This window comes from Thamnophis sirtalis, unplaced genomic scaffold, assembly GCF_051295495.1.
Source record: "Thamnophis sirtalis isolate CommonGarterSnake01/CBP01778 unplaced genomic scaffold, rThaSir2_p1.2 scaffold_7, whole genome shotgun sequence".
Classification (NCBI taxonomy): Eukaryota; Metazoa; Chordata; class Lepidosauria; order Squamata; family Natricidae; genus Thamnophis; species Thamnophis sirtalis.
The window spans coordinates 15,523,269-15,541,955 of record NW_028261387.1 but is presented as its reverse complement, the minus strand read 5'-3'; the positions used below and the strand labels follow the sequence as shown (position 1 = coordinate 15,541,955).

At 39.5% G+C, this 18,687-nt stretch overlaps 1 protein-coding gene across 1 annotated transcript; it reads right to left on the bottom strand.

The window, feature by feature from the left end:
• Positions 1-6,882: 6,882 nt before the first annotated feature.
• On the bottom strand, positions 6,883-18,306 carry LOC106538533 (uncharacterized). The gene is made up of 15 exons (XM_087719375.1): positions 17,880-18,306; positions 17,673-17,785; positions 16,225-17,361; positions 15,170-15,223; positions 14,444-14,542; positions 13,055-13,234; positions 12,808-12,950; positions 11,867-12,005; positions 11,340-11,451; positions 10,529-10,715; positions 9,852-9,943; positions 9,254-9,351; positions 8,787-8,937; positions 8,038-8,199; positions 6,883-7,179 (listed from the first exon to the last, which is right to left on the bottom strand). The coding sequence occupies exons 1-15, from the start codon at positions 17,980-17,982 to the stop codon at positions 7,067-7,069; spliced, it is 2,883 nt and encodes a 960-aa protein (XP_087575501.1). The 5' UTR covers positions 17,983-18,306; the 3' UTR covers positions 6,883-7,066.
• Positions 18,307-18,687: the final 381 nt, after the last annotated feature.

The following is an 18,687-nucleotide window of genomic DNA, read 5'->3' as shown; positions in this document are numbered from 1 at the left end:
TGTGCACAAACTCTGCCTTGCGGAATATTATGCCCATTCGGAGATTGATGGAAATTCACTAGCTCTGGGGGACATTAAAACCCACAGCCATTTTATTCTTCTGAGGCTCAAGCCCAAGGCAGTTCCTACAATGGAGTGTCGTCAGCATAATGTTGGAATTTCAACCTGTGCTGATGGATGACACCTAAGGTAGGTGGTAAATAGGAGCAGGAAGAAGTTTGAGGCACCTTGTGTAACCCTGCTGGATCTCTCCCTTTTCCAGTTATTTCTGCCCATTATGAATATTAGCTAAGTATTTTCAGATTAGTCACCCTTTGCTTTCATTTCACAACCACCTTCCTAGAGTTTCACCCCAGCACCAGGAAATTGAAGAAGAGAAAGACAAGTGACACATCAAGACCAAGATCAAAGGCCAGAGAGAGGGCATAAAACCATGGACTTTCTTGAAATCTTGAAGCATGTGTTTCTGTCTCCTCCCCCACCCCGTTTTTCCCGAGGACCTCAAGCCATGTGGTCTACCATTAAAATTATCTTTCCAAGCAGCCTCCATGTTTCCAGTGTCTTTTTCCCCACTTGGAACTGAACCCAGGAGGACATTTCTCCCAACAATATCCCTGTATAGTAAGCAGAATATAATAAAGTAGTGAGCTTGAACACATGCAGGTCAGGTTCATTGGATCTAGATCTGCCTGACAAATGTAGATCCTTCCATTGTTCTTCCTCTCAGGAAATGACATCTGCAAAGCCAAGAGGCAGCACTCCACCTCCGTTGGTAACAGCAGCAGAGGTTGAAAAATTCCTCATCAGCTGTCTTGATTCTCATTGCTGCTAAGGTTACTCACCTAACTGTCTCCTTGCCTTCTCTACCATCAACTCTAGATTGTTATGTTCTGGGTTTGATTTTTGAAATTATTTATACCTGATTTAGCTGCGGAGCATTGTAAATTACTCTTCCTATTGGCAGCAGTAAAGGTCTGTTTTCCCATTGTCAGAGATTCTTGCCATGCTCTTATCCCAGTTCTTGGGCTTTGGCTGATGTTGCCATCATTTCATAGAAGCTTGAAGAAGAAAAAAGTAACCTGATAGTTTCATAAATCCTCCTTCATTGCAACTCCTCGGGATTGTTGTTGTTTTTCACACAATCGGACCCCTACCTGGCGAAGAGATACTTAACAGCACAGAAGCTGGTCTCATTAACACTTTTGGCACTCTCCCAAGGAAAGAAGACGGTTCCACCACAAAACCGCGGACGACAAAATCGCGCTCGACGAAAGTGCGTACGTGACGTCATCACAGCGCGACGAAAACATCGCGCTGTGATCGATAAATGTAAAAATAAAGCGAAAACCTTACCCTAACCCCCCCAAACCTAACCCTAAACCTAACCCTTAACCTAACCCTAAATCTAACCCTAAACCTAACCCTTAACCTAACGCTAAACCTAACGCTAACCCTTAACCTAACGCTAAACGTAACCCTAACTCTCTAAACCTAACCCTAACCCTTAACCTAACCCTAACCCTAAACCTAACCCTTACCTTTATGTGAATCGGCTTGCTTTAATTTTATTTTTATTTCAATTTTTAATTTTTTTCGTCGCGCTGTGATGACGTCAAATGCGCGCTTTCGTCGAGCGCGCTTTTGTGGATCGCGGTTTTGACGGGTCACGAAGAAGACAATATATTATACAAGTTAGAAAATTTAAAGAAATCCTTATTGGTCACAATGGACACAGCAGAGCCGCTTATAGATCTGGTTTCCCCAATAATTGAGCCTCTCACTTCTCCCCCAGAGGACAAGGGATTACATGAATACAAGATCATGGAAAATAGAAGCCAAGATCCAAAGGGGATATTAGAGATTCCAGTAGATATGGAGATGTTTTCATCCCTGTGTAAATATCCCATGACGCCTTCAGCACCTTCAGCACCAAACCAAGAAACTGAGAGTCGACCCACGTCAGAGCCACCATCCCAGAGAAGAGGCATCGGAATGGCAAGCTCTGTTAGCATTTTACAAACCCCTGTAAGGACTGAAGAGAGCAATTAGGGCAACACTCGGCTATTGCAGGCAATGTTCCCTCTAATTTTTTTTCCAGTGTGAGCAGAAAAGTATAGTGTTTGAGCTGCATAGTTTCATGCCTGAGCACCTAAGAGAACAACAGTTTGAATGCTATCACGTCTGCTGGACATTTGCGCAACATTCCAAGCGTCAAGCGCCGATTGTGAGCGAGATTTCAGCCTGAGGAATGCCAGGCATGAAAAGTGCCACTCAAACACTATACTCTCCCCCTTTAAAGTAGTAAGATCAATTAAATAGTCTAGCAAGTTTGGACAATATGCTATATGTTATGTTACTTAAGAATATATATATCCCAGAATCAGATACAACATCCACATCATTCCCAACTGAGTCAATAAAATCATATGCCATGCCAAAACTATTTTAAATAAAGATATGAAATTAATCAAGTATTGCATTTATTTTTCAAAATGAATGTACAATTTTTTTATTATTTAAGTTTTGTACCCTATCTTTTCTAACTAACGTTAACTTTAAAAAGATGTTACATCAGACTACAATACAAGTAATTAAATGAAGACTAAAATATGTGTTTTGGCATATTGAGCTTTTTATATTTCTTTCTTATATTGCTTCCTTAGTTGAGAACTTGCTCCTCAGCTTACTTACGCATTAACTGTTTGTTGCTTTTATGGTTTATTTATTCACTGCTCCATCTTCAGTTTTTTTCACAGGGGGCAGGGCTTCCTTCCTTCCTTCCTTCCTTCCTTCCTTCCTTCCTTCCTTCCTTCCTTCCTTCCTTCCTTCCTTCCTTCCCTCCACTCCTTTGGCCACCAATTTTGATCCAATTCGCAATTCGTATACTTTTTCTACCACCATCTCATCAAGCGGAATCACACACACACACACACACACACACAAACACACACACAAACACATGTTCTTTGGGGGGGTGTTGAATTACTCCGCCTCACAGCAAAGACACGGCGCAAAGTCGGCGCAGCATGTGTTCGGCCCCCGCTTACGCCGAATCAAATCCGCGGCCGGCGGGACCAGGGGGTTGCATTGCAAAGCCGCCAGTCCTCTTGTTTCTTCTCCTTCTTTGCTGGTGAAGCCGGCAAAGCTCCCGCTGGCGCACCCGCCCATGGCAGCGGCCGTGGTGCCTCCCCCTCCACTCAGAGCACCTCAGCTGGGCTCTGGATTACCCCTGCCGCCACCTCCACCTCCGCAGCTTTCCTACTAGCTCCCGCGGCCTCAAAAGCACGGCAGAGGAGGAAGGGGGAGGGATAACACGGGGGCCAGCTCAGGTGCTCCGCGTGGAGGGAGAGGCACCACTGCCACAGACGGCTCATCAAAACAAGTCTGGGGAGGTCCTTTGTGGGCGGCCAGTTCTAGTTGCCTGCAAAGGACTTCCCCACGTTTGCTTTGGTAGAAATCTCTGCGCGGCAGTTAGAAACTGCTGTGCGGGGGTTTCTTGCCATGTGCGCAGCCGCGCAGCCGCGCACCTTAGAGGGAACAGTGATTGCAGGCAAAACAAGCTGGTCCTTAACTTTGATAAATCAAAATTTTTAGTTTTTGCTAAAAGACCAAGCCAATACTCCTGGAAAATAGAAGTACATAGTTTGGAACAGGTTAGAACATTTAGATACCTTGGGGTGGTTTTCCACTCGCAAAGGACATGGAAGGCACACCTGGATCACACATCGCAAGTAGCCAATAGGCCCTCAAATGCAATTAAACATTTCTTTTATACAGGTGGAGGTCAGTTAGTACCTGCTGCCTTAAAACCTTTTGAGGACAAAACATTGGCACAGATTCTATATGGGGCACAAACAGGAATCCTTGCAAAGAAAGTCTTGCTAGAAACCATACAAACCAAATTCCTGCGAGCGATCTTAGCTGCACCCAACGGAACTCCAAATGCCCAGTTAAGAATTGAGACAGGTATGCCTCAAATTCAGGTAAGAGCCTGGAAGATGATGATCATTCATTAGCTTAAAATGCATTTCTTTCCAGAGGGACTGTCCCCACTAGTGTTGACTGACAATTTCCCCTCCCCCTGGAAACAGGCAATTGATCACAAGCTGGGCTCTTATGGGCTCTCACCAGTATTCTTAATGTCCCTAGGCTTTGATCAAGCAAAGCAAGTAGTAATTAATAGAATGAAGGACATGGAGTTCCAAGAAGAACTAAATAGGTTGCCTCTCCACAGTAGGGACAGAATCAAACAAGGAGTGTGGGAATCGGCAAGATATCTAAATGACCTGATCTTCCCAAAACAAAGAATAGCTTTCTTCAGAGCCAGATTTAACATTCTTCCTTCAGCACTCCTCCAGGGCAGGTATAAGAGAACGCCTATAGCAGAACGGGTTTGTATATGTGGTAAAGGAGAAGTGGAAGATAATTCACATGTTCTATTACACTGCGAGCTACACAAAGCTTGTAGGTCTGCACATATTCTCCCCTTATTAGAGAGTTTGCCAGGGAGGGCAGACCATTTTTATCTAGGCTTTCTCCTCCAGGACACTAACCCGATTACCACGTATGCAGTGGCAAAGTTCTGTGTGGCTGCAATGTCCATAAGAAAAAAAAAATGGCTACAGAAGTATAGTTGTCATCTTGTACCAATTATCTGGACATATCTCTAACAAACTTTGGACCATTGTATTTACTCCTATACTTAACGGCGTTGCACCCAGGTAAACCAGGGAGGGACCTGAACAATCTGAGAACATGTATGTTATTTTCCACTTTTAACGTCAATACTTTTTAATTATATCTTAATGCCAGTACTTTTTAACATATTATAAAAACTAATGTCTGTTGCTGGTCTTTGACCGTAATAAAGATTTATTTATACTTATACACAATCAGACAAATGCAAACCTGCTCATTCTACTTTAAGTTATTGGGTTAATTTTTATGTCCTTCTAACCAGGGAGTGAAGATAACTTGTTAACTTTTTGAAGAGTAATCTCATCATTTCTAAGTCTAGAGGTAGCGTACTTGGTCTGTTGTTAAAAAGGAATTTTCTTTTTCCAATACTATGTCACTTCAGTGAGGTGGTTGGCAAAGGAGTGGTGTAGTGGTGGAGGTGGATTTCTCGTCTCACAATCAGAAGGCTATGAGTTCAATCCAAGGTAGAGGCAGATATTTCTCTCTCTGGGCATATATCTGCTGAACAAAACTCCACAGTGGCGACAGGAAGGGCATCCAGCCATTAAACACTCTGCTAGCTCAATTCAGTTGCCCTGACTCCACCTTGCAAGGAATTATGGGGTTATTAAAATATGATGGTGATGAGTGAGGTGATTGGCAAAGACATGGTTAGATCTATGATCTACTTGGATCCCAATGGCCACTTTAAACTCCTGTGGGCCTATTTCTTTTATTTTGATCCTATAGCTCTGCCTACTATGATCAATTTGGTTTGGGTTATGAGACCAGACAGTTTGTTCATGCTCAGACATCCGTTCAATTTATACCACAATGGTTTGATTATTATGTGGGTTCCTTATTTCCAACAATGGACCAATCTGTAGAAGTATTGGTCTTTTAGGTAGGATGATGAAGCAACATGAGTCTCTGTCAATATATCTTCTGTTATTCAGGGTGGATGGAGCCCCTTACTGGAGATGCTAGCGGTGTTTGGAATGTGTCTTTCAGGTTGGTTTGGGTGGGTTCCCTATCTGGTTATCTCTTTTATATTGTGCTTTTATCTTTGGTTGTATTGTGAAATACCAAGGGAGACATGGAGCTTTCAAGAAGAGATTGGGCTGCCATCTGTCAGAAATGGGGTAGGGTCTCCTGCTTGGGCTGGAGGGGGGGAGGCAGGACTAGATGACCTATATATTCCCTTCCAACTCTATTATTCTGTTATCTGCAAACTCACTCCATCCTGCTGAACTATTAGAGGCAATATTTGTCCCTATAGATGACATCCATTTTATTATGGGTACTGATAAGCACTACTGAGAAATATTCTACTTAAAAATGGCTATTTTTCTCCCATTGCACATACCATTGTCTACAAAATATAGAAGAATACTTCTAGATTAGATTAACAATCTCACTAGATTATTGAGCCAGACTACAGTGGAGAAAATATGGACCTCATTACAGTGCATTAAATAAATAGTCACCGGCTTAGTTTCTACTCCATTAAAATTGTGCCCTACTCTGAAACTGCCATTGTCATCGCTGCTCAAATATGGGCTCTTGAATGTTCAGATTTGTATATGAAAACATAATCACACATGCACACATACACAATACTGATTCTGGATAGGTGCATATATATATTACTACATGACTTTATCAATCTTATGGCTTGATTTTTCAATCTGTGATTTTAAAACAAAATAAAGAAATTCTGGTAATTGGGAAGAGGGTTTTAAATCAACAAATATTTTCTTTTGATTAGCAAGGGTATGTGGATGAGTTAACAAAATCTATTAACTCGTATTATGTAGCATTTATGGGCCTTAGCAGATGCCCGTAATTATAAGATTAGCCCGCTGATCTTACTCCAAATAATTTAACTCCATAAATCTGAATATTATTCTTTCTCTGTTACATATGTAGCTTGTGAGAAGTTTACCATATAGCATTTCTCAATGATGTGAGAAATCTACATTTTTCACTGAATAGGAAAATATTTATTTAAAACGGAAATTCTAATGAAAAATTCTAATAGTAACATGTAATTTTAAAAAGCACTTCCTATTATCCAAATGCCCAATCATTTTTGCTCTGCCAAACACAACCTTTCATTCAACTTTGCTAATGAAATAAAGAAGCCACCACTTCATTTTTTTTCTTTTGGAATGCAAGTGTTTATTACAAAATTATCTGTTTCATTTAGAGTTGACTTTGTTATATAGGAATAAGGCTTAGATTTACTTTAGGAAGAATTGGGTTCTTTAAGAGGGTACAGTAGGGTTCTTAAAATAATTTAATTAACAACTTTGTAGTAGCCTAGAATTGACATATCAGCTCCCACAGCAAACAAGAGAACATATACTGAGTCTACTCAGTTGAAGGCTCATGCAGTACATTTTTCCTGTTCACAAGAGCAAGATGTGTGCGATTCAACTAAGTCTAACAGATCTTGAGACTTTTCAGCCAGGACGGTCAGGTCAGTAGGCAAGGTTGATCCTGAAGGAAGAGGAAAAAGAATAAAATCATTAAAAGAAACAACATGGCGCAAGGCAAAGAATGTTTTTCTGCAAAGCCAAGGAAAACTCCCTCAGTGCCATTAAGGCCTATCCCAGCCTTGCCTAGAATAACTTTTCTCAAGCCACTGTTGTGTTGGAAAAGTTAAGAAAGGTACTGCAGCAGGGAAATGGGATGATTTTTTTCCCCCCAATCTCACTTTCCATATCCCAGAGGATAACTCAGCTTCCTCAGATACACACATTCACTGAATTTATGCAAGCAAATTGTCAAATCTAATTTGACCCAGTCCTTTATTCCAAGATAATGAGCTCAGCTAGAACACCAGAGTATTTCCCCTATTCAGGCTTCAAGCCTGTTCATAGTAAATATGAGATATTTCTAAATACTTAATTATGTGTTAAGACTGGGCTGCAGTTAATTTTTCAGTGTAGGTATCTCTATATGTATTTAATGATAATAGAAAATAGGTAACAGTCAAGCCCACTTTAAACAAATTATTAAGACAAAATATTTAAAAATATTAAGATTCTTTTAAGGTTTTAGTGCTTTTGTACAGTTCAGGACACTTTTTTAAGGCTCTTTCTTCTCCACATAGAAGCAAGAGTGGGAAAATCCACCATTGAGCAAACAAAATGTTTAAAGTATTTTGAATGACCCAATAAAATCAAGTCCTTCGGTGCTCCCCTCTAAAAACAAGGTATTTGAAAACCAAGATATTGCAGAAAACTCCCAGAAAACACCTCTCAAGTGAATAATCTAATGTGCCTGCCCCCTATTTAAGATTTATGTTACACGTTATAAGAATATCCAAAATAAGTAAACATTACATGAACTTACCAGATGGCACACAATGGAAGCTAGCTAAGGTTTTGGTAGTACTAGTGGCCGAGCAGCCTTCAGCGCAACGGGTGACAGGAAGATTGGTAGCACACTGTGGATTTTCTTGTCCCATTAAGATCGGATTCTCGTGTCTCACTGTTGTGTGTCTCAGTTTACAGTCTACAAGAGAACAAGGCAGATTTCTTCAAAAGGAAACCAGGAGCTCTACAGCTTCATTCCCCAAAGTAGCATTTATGAAAGCATCATGCTCACGCTTACTAGCTTTGAAGGTAATGCGATTTGAATTAATTTATTGCAAACAATATATTCTACAGGTATACAATAATCTACTTGGAGGCAATACTAATGACTAGCAGTTAGCAGTTAGACTTATATACCGCTTCATAGGGCTTTCAGCCCTCTCTAAGCGGTTTACAGAGTCAGCATATTGCCCCCAACAACAATCCAGGTCCTCATTTTACCCACCTCGGAAGGATGGAAGGCTGAGTCAACCCTGAGCCGGTGAGATTTGAACAGCCGAACTGCAGAACTGCAGTCAGCTGAATTAGCCTGCAGTGCTGCATTTAACCACTGCACCACCTCGGCTCCTAGCAGCCACAGGCTACTCTTTTCTGAGCCATTATAGGAAATTAAAGTGATGGTTCAGTCCAGTTGCTTACAGTGATGTCAAAGTGCTGAGCAGAGCAAGGGAAAATCTGGAGCAGATTGTCGGTGACCATTAAAGCAAGTCGTCAGATTCTGCTTACCTCCACCACATTTGTCAGGGACCACCCAGGACTGAACAAAGCTCACTTCATCTGTAGCTCTGTGGCCACTTGGTCTTCGGAACTTTTGCGCTTGTGAACCAAACCATCCACAGAGACCACATGAATTTTCTATCAAGGAATTAACTTCAAACTTCACAAAAAGAGAGAGAAAAATTACTTTAAGCATGAAAAGAAATGAAACAGCATAAATACATTCTGAACCAGCAAAACAAGAGCGTCCTTCAAATTGTTTTTGCTCATCCCCTCCCCATTTTAAACAGGATTCATCAGACCAATTTATCTCAAACTCTTATGTGATTCAAGTGCTGTTCTCCTAAGCACATCAAGAATGTATGTAATTAATCTCCAAAGGAGCAAGAATCCTTCCTGTATTTGCTTTATCATTTAACATTCTACAACTTTAAATATTCTGTAATAATGACAGTAATACGTAATAATAAAAATACCATGGCAGAAGTTCCATTGTATCTCACTTCGTCTAATCCATAAGAGACCAGCTTCAACACCAGTTCAGTTGCTGTTTTATGGAATTCAATCGGCAACTCTGTAAGTTTTAACAGTGAAATGAAAGTTATGCTGATGATTCCACCAAGAGAGATAGTAGGTGGAATCTCCTTCAAATAAAATTTGCCTTCTCCCATTCCCATCTGAGCATTCCTGATCATCAAACTACCCCTGTTGGTTTATTCTAATATATTTCAGAGTCAAGAAATATAAACATTTCTATATGGGGAATGCATAATTGAAGGACTACTTCTAAATCCAAAACCAATCAATATTTGTTTGTAAATTCAGTTCATCTTTATTTATGCTGTAGCGATATTTTCTATTTCTTTGCAATGAACTTAGTTTCTTTGGTTTTTTTTTTTTTTTACAAACTCTTCAATTGTTACATTAACTCAGTGTTTCTCAACCTTGGCAACTTGAAGATGTCTGGACTTCGCTGGCTGGGGAATTCTGGGAGTTGAAGTCCAGACATCTTCAAGTTGCCAAGGTTGAGAAACACTGCATTAACTCATTATTAAGATTATTTTCTTTACATACCTTTCATTGAACGAGGAATAAATCCATCCCGTACCCTAGTGCCATTTACTTCCAGAATGAGGTCATCATCACGCATCTTCATGGTAAATACACTTTAGAGAAACAGAAAATGTAAAAGAGAGCTCATCTGCTGAATTCAAAATTCATGAGTTTTTGGTCAATATGTTTACAATAGTGAGTTAATTAACATTGAGCATTATCTTATTCTCTAATGCAAGTTTATTTTATCAGGCATAAAGAGACATAGCATTTAAAACAGCCAGTTATAATAGGAATCTCAGTATCTAAAAGCCTAATTACTAGCTGAAAAATGCTGGTTGCTTGGAGGCAACAGAATTTTCATCTATTGTATGAGCAAAGCACAGAATATCCTCCTGCCAAACCCAAACATGACACATTTATTTATTTTTCACATTCCTGAAATATCCATCTCCCACATAGATGGACTCTTGACATTCATAAGCCAAGAGAAAAATCTGACAGTTTGGTTGATTGCTTTGACTTAGTTATATTTCATTTGCTCAGATATTGAATAAAATTAAGTTTTGTTTTTTTTAAAAAAAAAAACCTTACAAAATTTTTAATAGAATGGTTCTTTTCTGGTCATTTTAGAAATTACGCTTTTCCTCATCCTGAATTCAGGCTAGATTATTAAAAGTGCATTGGAAATTACTTACAGGTTTTGTGTATGGATTTCAATTAGAATATTATTATTGTATGCAGTCTCGTATTTCATCAGCACTATCAGCCTCTTTCTACAAGTACAATCTCCCAATACATTTATGAAGCAGTCGTCAGGCAATCCTTTTGTAATGATTTCATTGTTGAAACTTAGAATTCTTTTTTCGTTTACTTTACAAACACCTGATAACAGCAAGTAAGAATGCAGTGAGAAAACAAAGAAGCTTCTGATATTTTGACTATTTAGAGAAGCCGCTAATAAATTGTATTTTAGAACTTTAGAAAATAACTATATATTTGTGATCACAGAAATCTAATGTAGCAATCAGTCGATAGTTTTAAAAGGAGATCTATTTTCAGTTCATTGTAACATTTTCTTTGCATTCTCACAGATCACATTGGAGTAAGTGATGAATTTTTAGACTGTGTTTTAAATTGACTATGAAATATGATTTAAAGTCAGTGTTCCACATTGGTTATGAAATACTTTGAGGAATACTCTTTTATACATATTATACATAGACATTTTATTTGGGATAAGAATAAAAATTAAATCCTAAATTACTATGACTTTCTCTACATATTCAAATGAATTTAAATAAATCAGATTAATTTTATAATATCATATATTTTTAAACAGGTGAAGTAGGGGAAGGGAAGGAAACCTATGATCCTTCAGATGGTATTGAAACTCATCAGCTCTGATTACTGATCATTTGGCAGGGAATTATGGGAACTGATATTCAACACCATTGAAAGGACCACAAGTTTGTCCAGAAATTATAAGTACATAGTAAAACTGCTGACCATTCAGACTAGCAAGAAGCAATTTTGGAATATCAGCAATTTTTGAAGTTTGGCCTTTGGGAACCATTGGCACTGAATATGGAAGTCTGCAGTTGTCATTGTAGAGGAGATCCTGGAAAGAAATATGAAAACAAAAAAAATAAGTAGAGCTGATACCTTAGTTATTTTCCCCAGTGCATTTTCAAAGAGGCACAAAGATTCTATTTTTATTTAGTTTGTAGATACAGTTTGACAATAAACTACTCCTAATCAATGTCCTTCTCACATTGGATTACTGTTTTGTCTTGACTGATAGGACAGCCAGATTTTAACTGCCCTTGCTGTATACATAGGAAGAGCATATGTGGCAAGCCAAGAACAAACCTTCAAAATGTCAATAACATTCACCTGTGGCCCTCCCTGTTTGTACACGGCTATCAAGCAGCTGTTTTGAGAACCCCATCAAAGCTGATCAGAATGAACAAGTAAATGTACAACTGATTGGTATTTAAACAAAAAACAGTTATCTAAAAAAATGTGTAACTCACTTCTGGCAATTTCATGATCATTGTACATTCGTCTGGACGTTTTAGAGCCATAATCATTGAAATTTCTTGAGGAGCATTCTTTTGCAGTTTGTGAGTGAAGTCTGCTCTGACAGCAATCCCAGGGATCAGTGCAATACATCTTGAGAAAGAAAGAAAAGCCTGGTTTAATGGAACGTAATTTAAGGGAGATAGGAAGGATGTTCTGTATCTAAGAAAACAAACCCTTAGAACAAACCTCATAGTCTACAATATATCATATTTAGCCTCTAAAGCAGGTGGATAATATTTAAAGATTGATTTAGCCAAGAGCAGGTTTGAGCCTGGTTGGCATTTAGCTTTGACATTTATTATTATGTTGCCTGCCTGGGTGATGGAGTAGCAGTGGAAATGCATTTATAGGGAATCTGGATTCATCCAACAAAAGGTTATATAGATAGTTCGAAAACAGCAATTAAAATGGCCAATAGTCTTTCCTTCCTTAACCAGTCAAGTTATTTAAAGATAGCTGTCTTTGAGAAAGTGTACTTGGTCAAGGAACCAATTCATTCATTCATGTTGATCATGTGTAATAAAGTTAGCTCTTTCAGTTAATAGAAATGAATGCATGAGTAATGCTCATAGAGGAGTAGTATATCTCATAATTCTGATCTGCCTCCATCGAATACAATTGTTGACCTTATCAGGGTGAAAAAATAACTAGTCATTTTTTGAAGACTATTCTTGAAAAATGAGGTAAATGCAATTTTTTTCACAGATTAATTTCTAATATTGCCCAAATTTTGATACCAGAACTAGCTTGAAACACAGTTTAGATTAAAACAAAGCCACCTCTTTGTTGTGGAAGGCTCATTTAAGCACACACACACACACACACACACACACACACACCTCAGCTGCTATGGCATATATGTAGCATTCGATAATCAGAAACATTTACTTACTTATTTATATAAGAAAGCAATTGCTTAGAAACCTTAGGGTATTTAAACGTTGCCTGAAGAGCTGGCTTTCCAGCAAGCAAACCGGTCTCTATCTCGAATAAAAAGTTGTAGTCTCTGCAATCCTGACCAGCTCTCAGATTTAACTAAGAAGCAAAGAAAGATATCAGATATAATTTTGCTTAACAGATATCGCTGATATTTGGATTTAATGCTCATATGGAACCAAGTACATTTTGAAAAGGCTCACCGTTGTTTTATGAGGAGTGACCTCATAAAAAGTGAAGCATACCACTGGATTAGCTGGCCGTGTGATGTCTTTCACTGTCACTTTAAGCGCAGAGGTACCTTTGAATACTACAAGATCATGTCCAGCTTCTCTCTTATCAGTATATCGGTAGCGGAAAGTAACAGTGGCATATGGCTTCATCTTTAGAGCAGAAAAAAAAATCCAAAAAAAAAAAATTTTATTTAATTGCTGATCTGGATTTAACAAGTGCATTGTTTTAAAGTGAATAACATAATTACCACTAACTCTCAAATGTGTTATTAAAGAGGGTCATTGGTTGATGCTTAGCTTACCTAGGTCATTCTGACATCTAGGTAACTTCTGAGAGCTAAATAGCCACCTGAAAGTTTCTCAGCTACTGAGCTGTTTAATATAGCCAGATGTTCTTAAACTCCAGTCCCTATTAGACTAGATCAGCCTGACCAACAAGCTGTAGTCCAACAATTGTAGAATTATAGGTTGTCATCCTTGCCTTCAAAGAATAATGAGGTTTGCTTGTTAGGCTTTGGGAGGATCTATCTCTTTAAAGTTGATCCTGTGCTACTTGCTTTTCTATTGATTTATTGCCTGTATATATTATCATTTTTGCACAATACTAGGATCTTAACTAGTTTCACTGTTTACATGAAACTTCAGTTGGATTAGCACTAGCACTTAGATTTATATACCACTTTGCAGTGCTTTACAGCGCTCTCTTAGTGGTCTACAGAGTTAGCCTATTGCCCCCAATAGTCTGGGTCCTCATTTTACCAACCTCGGGAGCAGGGGTTGGTTTCAACCGGTTCACAGAGGTCCCCGCGAACCGGTTGGTCGGCGAACCCAGAAGTAAGTAACTTCCGGGAACGGCGAAGGGTTCGCCCGCACTCCTTACCGGTCTTTGAAGGCTTCTGCGCTTCCATGCAGATGCATGGCACATACAGCGCCTGCGCGAGTCTCCACAAGCAGCTGGAGCATTGCGCAGGCGCTAAGACGCATGCTTGAACTGCGCGCGTGCACGAGGACGCCACCGGCCCCGTTCCAACCGAACCGGTTGGAACGGGATTAGCAACCCACCCCTGCTCGGGAGGAAGGAAGGTTGAGTTTTAACCTTGAGCTGTTTAGGATCAAACTCCTGGAGTGAGCAGGGAGTTAGCCTGCAAAACTGTATTCTAACCACTGCACTGCCACGGCTCTATTAAAACCAAGTAGCATACTAAGTCTAAAATAATGGATAAATATTCAATGGTAAAAATAAAATATAAACCACTTTAATCTCATTATTGCCTTCTCTGTTTTGCATGCTTAAGCCAGATAGCTATTTATTTTCCCAGGATTAATGTTTCCCAATGGAAAGGTATTTTGAATACTGACCGCAGGGTCTTTTATGTTTTGTTCACCACTGACGCCTCGTTTCCTTTTGTAGTCCTGTTGAGAATCAGACTCGGAAGGCTCATCAGACTGTTTTCCTGGCTGCAAAAATTAAAAGTATTAAAGCAAATTTCAGATTACGCAGTGTCATGAACAGAGTATCTTCTCTAGAGCAGCTGCAGAGCAGTGGAAGAAAGTCTCGCAGTTAGAACAGCCTTCCCTAACCTAATGCCATCCAAAGAGGTGCAGAATACACATTTATGAAGGACTAGCTAATTTGCCATGCTGGCAGGGAATTATGGAATTTGTATTCTCCATAACTCCAAAAGGTGCCAGGCTGGAAACCATTTTTCTGCCTCAAATTAGAAAAGAAACTTCACTGCTGAAAAAATGGGTACGGTGATTTATTTATATAGAGTATATGTTTTGTTTTGGTTTTTTGACAAAGGAAAATCATAATAAATCAATACTTTAAACAAGTGGAGAGCAAACTGTATGATGAAATTATTTATCTTTTCAATAATAAATAGCGAAAAATATTATACTGATAGGCGGAGAAAATGGAAACATTTCAAGAAGCAGATACTTTCATCTTAATACATTATATTTCTACTACTCTCCTCCACTCCACACCCCACACACCCCCAAAAAAGAAATACTGCATTGCCACTAACATCCCATCAATAGTTTTCTGGCTCTGTTTAAATTTTCTGTACTCCCATATCTTACCTTCTGTTTCTTCACAGATCGGAAAGAATATGCATGCATCTCTTTTTTTACTCCCTTAGAAAAAAATAAAAAAGAATATTCAGAGAAATGTTCACAAATTGGTATATAAACTATTATTTTTAAAACAATATGGATGGAAATTATATTTCTGAAAGTCATGTCCCTGAAGATCCTCTTTGAAGATCAAAATCCATGTCTACCTTATTGAATGATTGATTAAAGCAAAGTGGCTAGCATCATTAATGCTGCTTTTTTAGGGCTAAAATAATAGTTTGGGATGCTTTCAAAGTTTCAAAATTTGATAGAAATGCTATTTTTAAAATGAATATTCTGTGATATAACAACAGTCATCACTATAAGCTTTCCCAAAGAACTTATTTCTAAGCACTATTATCTCTTACTGAAATTGCATTGTGGGCTAATTCAAAACACCCAATACTGCAGATCACAACATTACTAAACACCCAATGCTGATTTCTCATACCCCCACCCCCGAAATCAGATGACAGATCAGCATGATGATAGATGAATAGAAATCACAATCACATCATTTGTTGTTACTTCAACACTACTTGTTACCTTTTAAGTGTGCATAGTTGTTCTCTATCATTTTGCATTTGTGGAATATAGTGCACTCAGATGATAAAATATAGTGCACTCTTTGATAAAATTGCTTACGCCAATGCTCCATTGTCAGCCCAATAGGCAACCAAAAGTTTCATAATAACCTGCTAGTATGATGGACACCAACCTTCCTATTTTATGTCAAGATTTCTTTTTAAATGCCATGCCTTACAACATTACGTTGAAATATCTGTGGGTGAGCTCCATTTGATGCATATGTAAACTAATGTTTAGCTTTCAAATTCCAAGAATCAGAACCTAGGGCTAACAAGCAAGTTGGCTGGGGTGTTCCTTCATAAGTCAGATGGACTCTCATAGCTCTTGGCCAATATGTAATTCATATTAGTCAGAAAAGATAATGCTATATACATTAGCTTCAATGAAGCAGGTTCCCCATTAACTATATTGAAAAAAAATGACATCCTAATTACCTGATCGTCATTGTCATCATCAGCGCACTCACTGCTGCTCTCACTGCTGCTCTCACTGCTTTTGCTCTCAACGGTGTTGTCGTCACTGTCGCTGCTCTTGCTGCTGCTGTCACTACTGCTGCTGCTATCGCTGCTGCTGCTGCTGCTGCTGTCACTGCTGCTGCTACTGCTGTCACTGCTGCTGCTACTGCTGTCACTGCTGCTGCTGCTATCACTGCTGCTGCTACTGCTGTCACTGCTGCTGCTACTGCTGTCACTGCTGCTGCTGCTATCACTGCTGCTGCTACTGCTGTCGCTGCTGCTGCTACTGCTGTCACTGCTGCTGCTGCTATCACTGCTGCTGCTACTGCTGTCGCTGCTGTCACTGCTGCTGCTACTGCTGTCACTGCTGTCACTGCTGCTGCTACTGCTGCTACTGCTGTCCCTGCTGCTATCACTGCTGCTGCTACTACTGTCGCTGCTGTCACTGCTGCTGCTACTGTCACTACTGCTGCTGCTGCTGCTACTGCTGTCACTGCTGCTGCTACTGCTGTCACTGCTGCTGCTACTGCTGTCACTGCTGCTGCTGCTATCACTGCTGTCACTGCTGCTGCTGCTGCTGCTGCTACTGTCACTGCTGCTGCTGCTGTCACTGCTGCTGCTGCTACTGTCACTGCTGCTGTCGCTGCTGCTGCTGCTGCTGTCACTGCTGCTGTCACTGCTGCTGCTGCTACTGTCACTGCTGCTGCTGCTACTGTCACTGCTGCTGCTGCTGTCACTGCTACTGCTGCTACTGTCACTGCTGCTGTCACTGCTGCTGCTGCTGCTTTCACTGCTGTCACTGCTGCTGGAAGAACTCTCACTAGACTGACTCTGGGAAGAACTCTTTGAGTCACTCTCTTGGGACTGGCTGCTGCTGCTGCTTTCACTGGTATCCTTGCTGGAGGTGGAGCTGCTGCTGCTGGTATCACCTTTCCTTTGGTTGTTTCTTTTTTTCACGTCAGAAGCAGAGTCAGAGGAAGAGGTGGTGTCCTGATCTGGGCGCTTGGTATCCTGGCCTGGCTTCTTCTGACCTTCCTGGCGTGGTCTCTTCTGATCTTCCTGGCCTGGTCTCTTCTGATCTTCCTGGCCTGGTCTCCTCTGATCTTTGATGTTACCCTACAACACAGTTGAAGGTTAAAATATTGCTTCTTTTAAATTGTTCTTAATAATTAACCATTTCTTCGGAATTAACAGTTCCTTCCTTATAATACTCTACCATGTAATTGTTGTGTTATTAGTAGAGGGCAGGTGGAATTGCACAAAATACAAGCATTCATTTACCCCAAGAGAAAAGGAACCTTTCACATATGACTGAAATGGGCAGCTATAGAAATTGAGCAAATAAATAATAACCATGACATCTATTGTTTCAAACCTGGCTAACCTAGACCTTCTAAAATGTCCCTTCCTCCATGGGTTATATGTACCTCCTGTTTTTCTACTTTCACTTGTTGTTGGTCTTCAAGATCCAGATCTCTTCTCATCCTAATTTTTGCAGTGTCTAGGTTGACATCCACTTGGATCTTTTGCAAACCAGCATCTGCGTGGATTATAATGCAGGTACATATTTTAGAAAGTGATCAGCACGAATAATTCCAAGTATACACACTGAACATTTCACCACATAGTAATACCTTTTTCAAACCAATACTTCATTTCATGTTCTGCGCACAAGACATGCAGCAGTGTATTCTGGTATGGCACATATCCTTTTTCCGTGACGGTTTTCCCGCACATGTCTACTGGGAACCAAGCTAAAGGCCAGCAATTTTCCCAAAGCTCTTGAGGTTTCTGGCTACTTTTAGATTGTTGCTGAAATGAAGATAGATAGGTTAGCATTTGGCTAGTACAGAAATGTGAAGAAATGGAGATTAAATTTGTGTGTTAAAGAAAATCCTAAGTCTCATAGATAATAGATAGTTAAGGGTTCTTTATGGGCAGTATGAGAGAAACAAAAAAATAGACAGCTCGTCACTGTAGCTACCAAGCTAACAGACATTCTGGATAGAAAAAGTATGCCAATTTTACTTCTATAGGAAACAATTCTATAATAAGATTAATTTAGCATTTTAATTGGTTTAATTGGTTTAATTTCATTCTCGAAGATCATATTATATCATTCTATCAGCAGCTTGACTAATGTTCTCGTACTCAATTCTAAATGTATCGTTTAGCATTATATTTAAATAAAGCATGTACTTGAACAAGTTGAAACCATAACAAAATCCTTAATACAAACAAAAAATATGCTAAGATTTCTAAATAATGTTACAAAAATAAAAGCAGCCATTCTTTAAGAAGTTATATCAGTCAGATTAACTGCACAATAGACCATCAAACATCAGTCTTGACACACATAAACAAACACAATATTTACTTTGATGTTGCCTTTGCCAGATTCGTCTTCCCAGTCTCCCATGTAAACTGAATCGGGAAGAATTG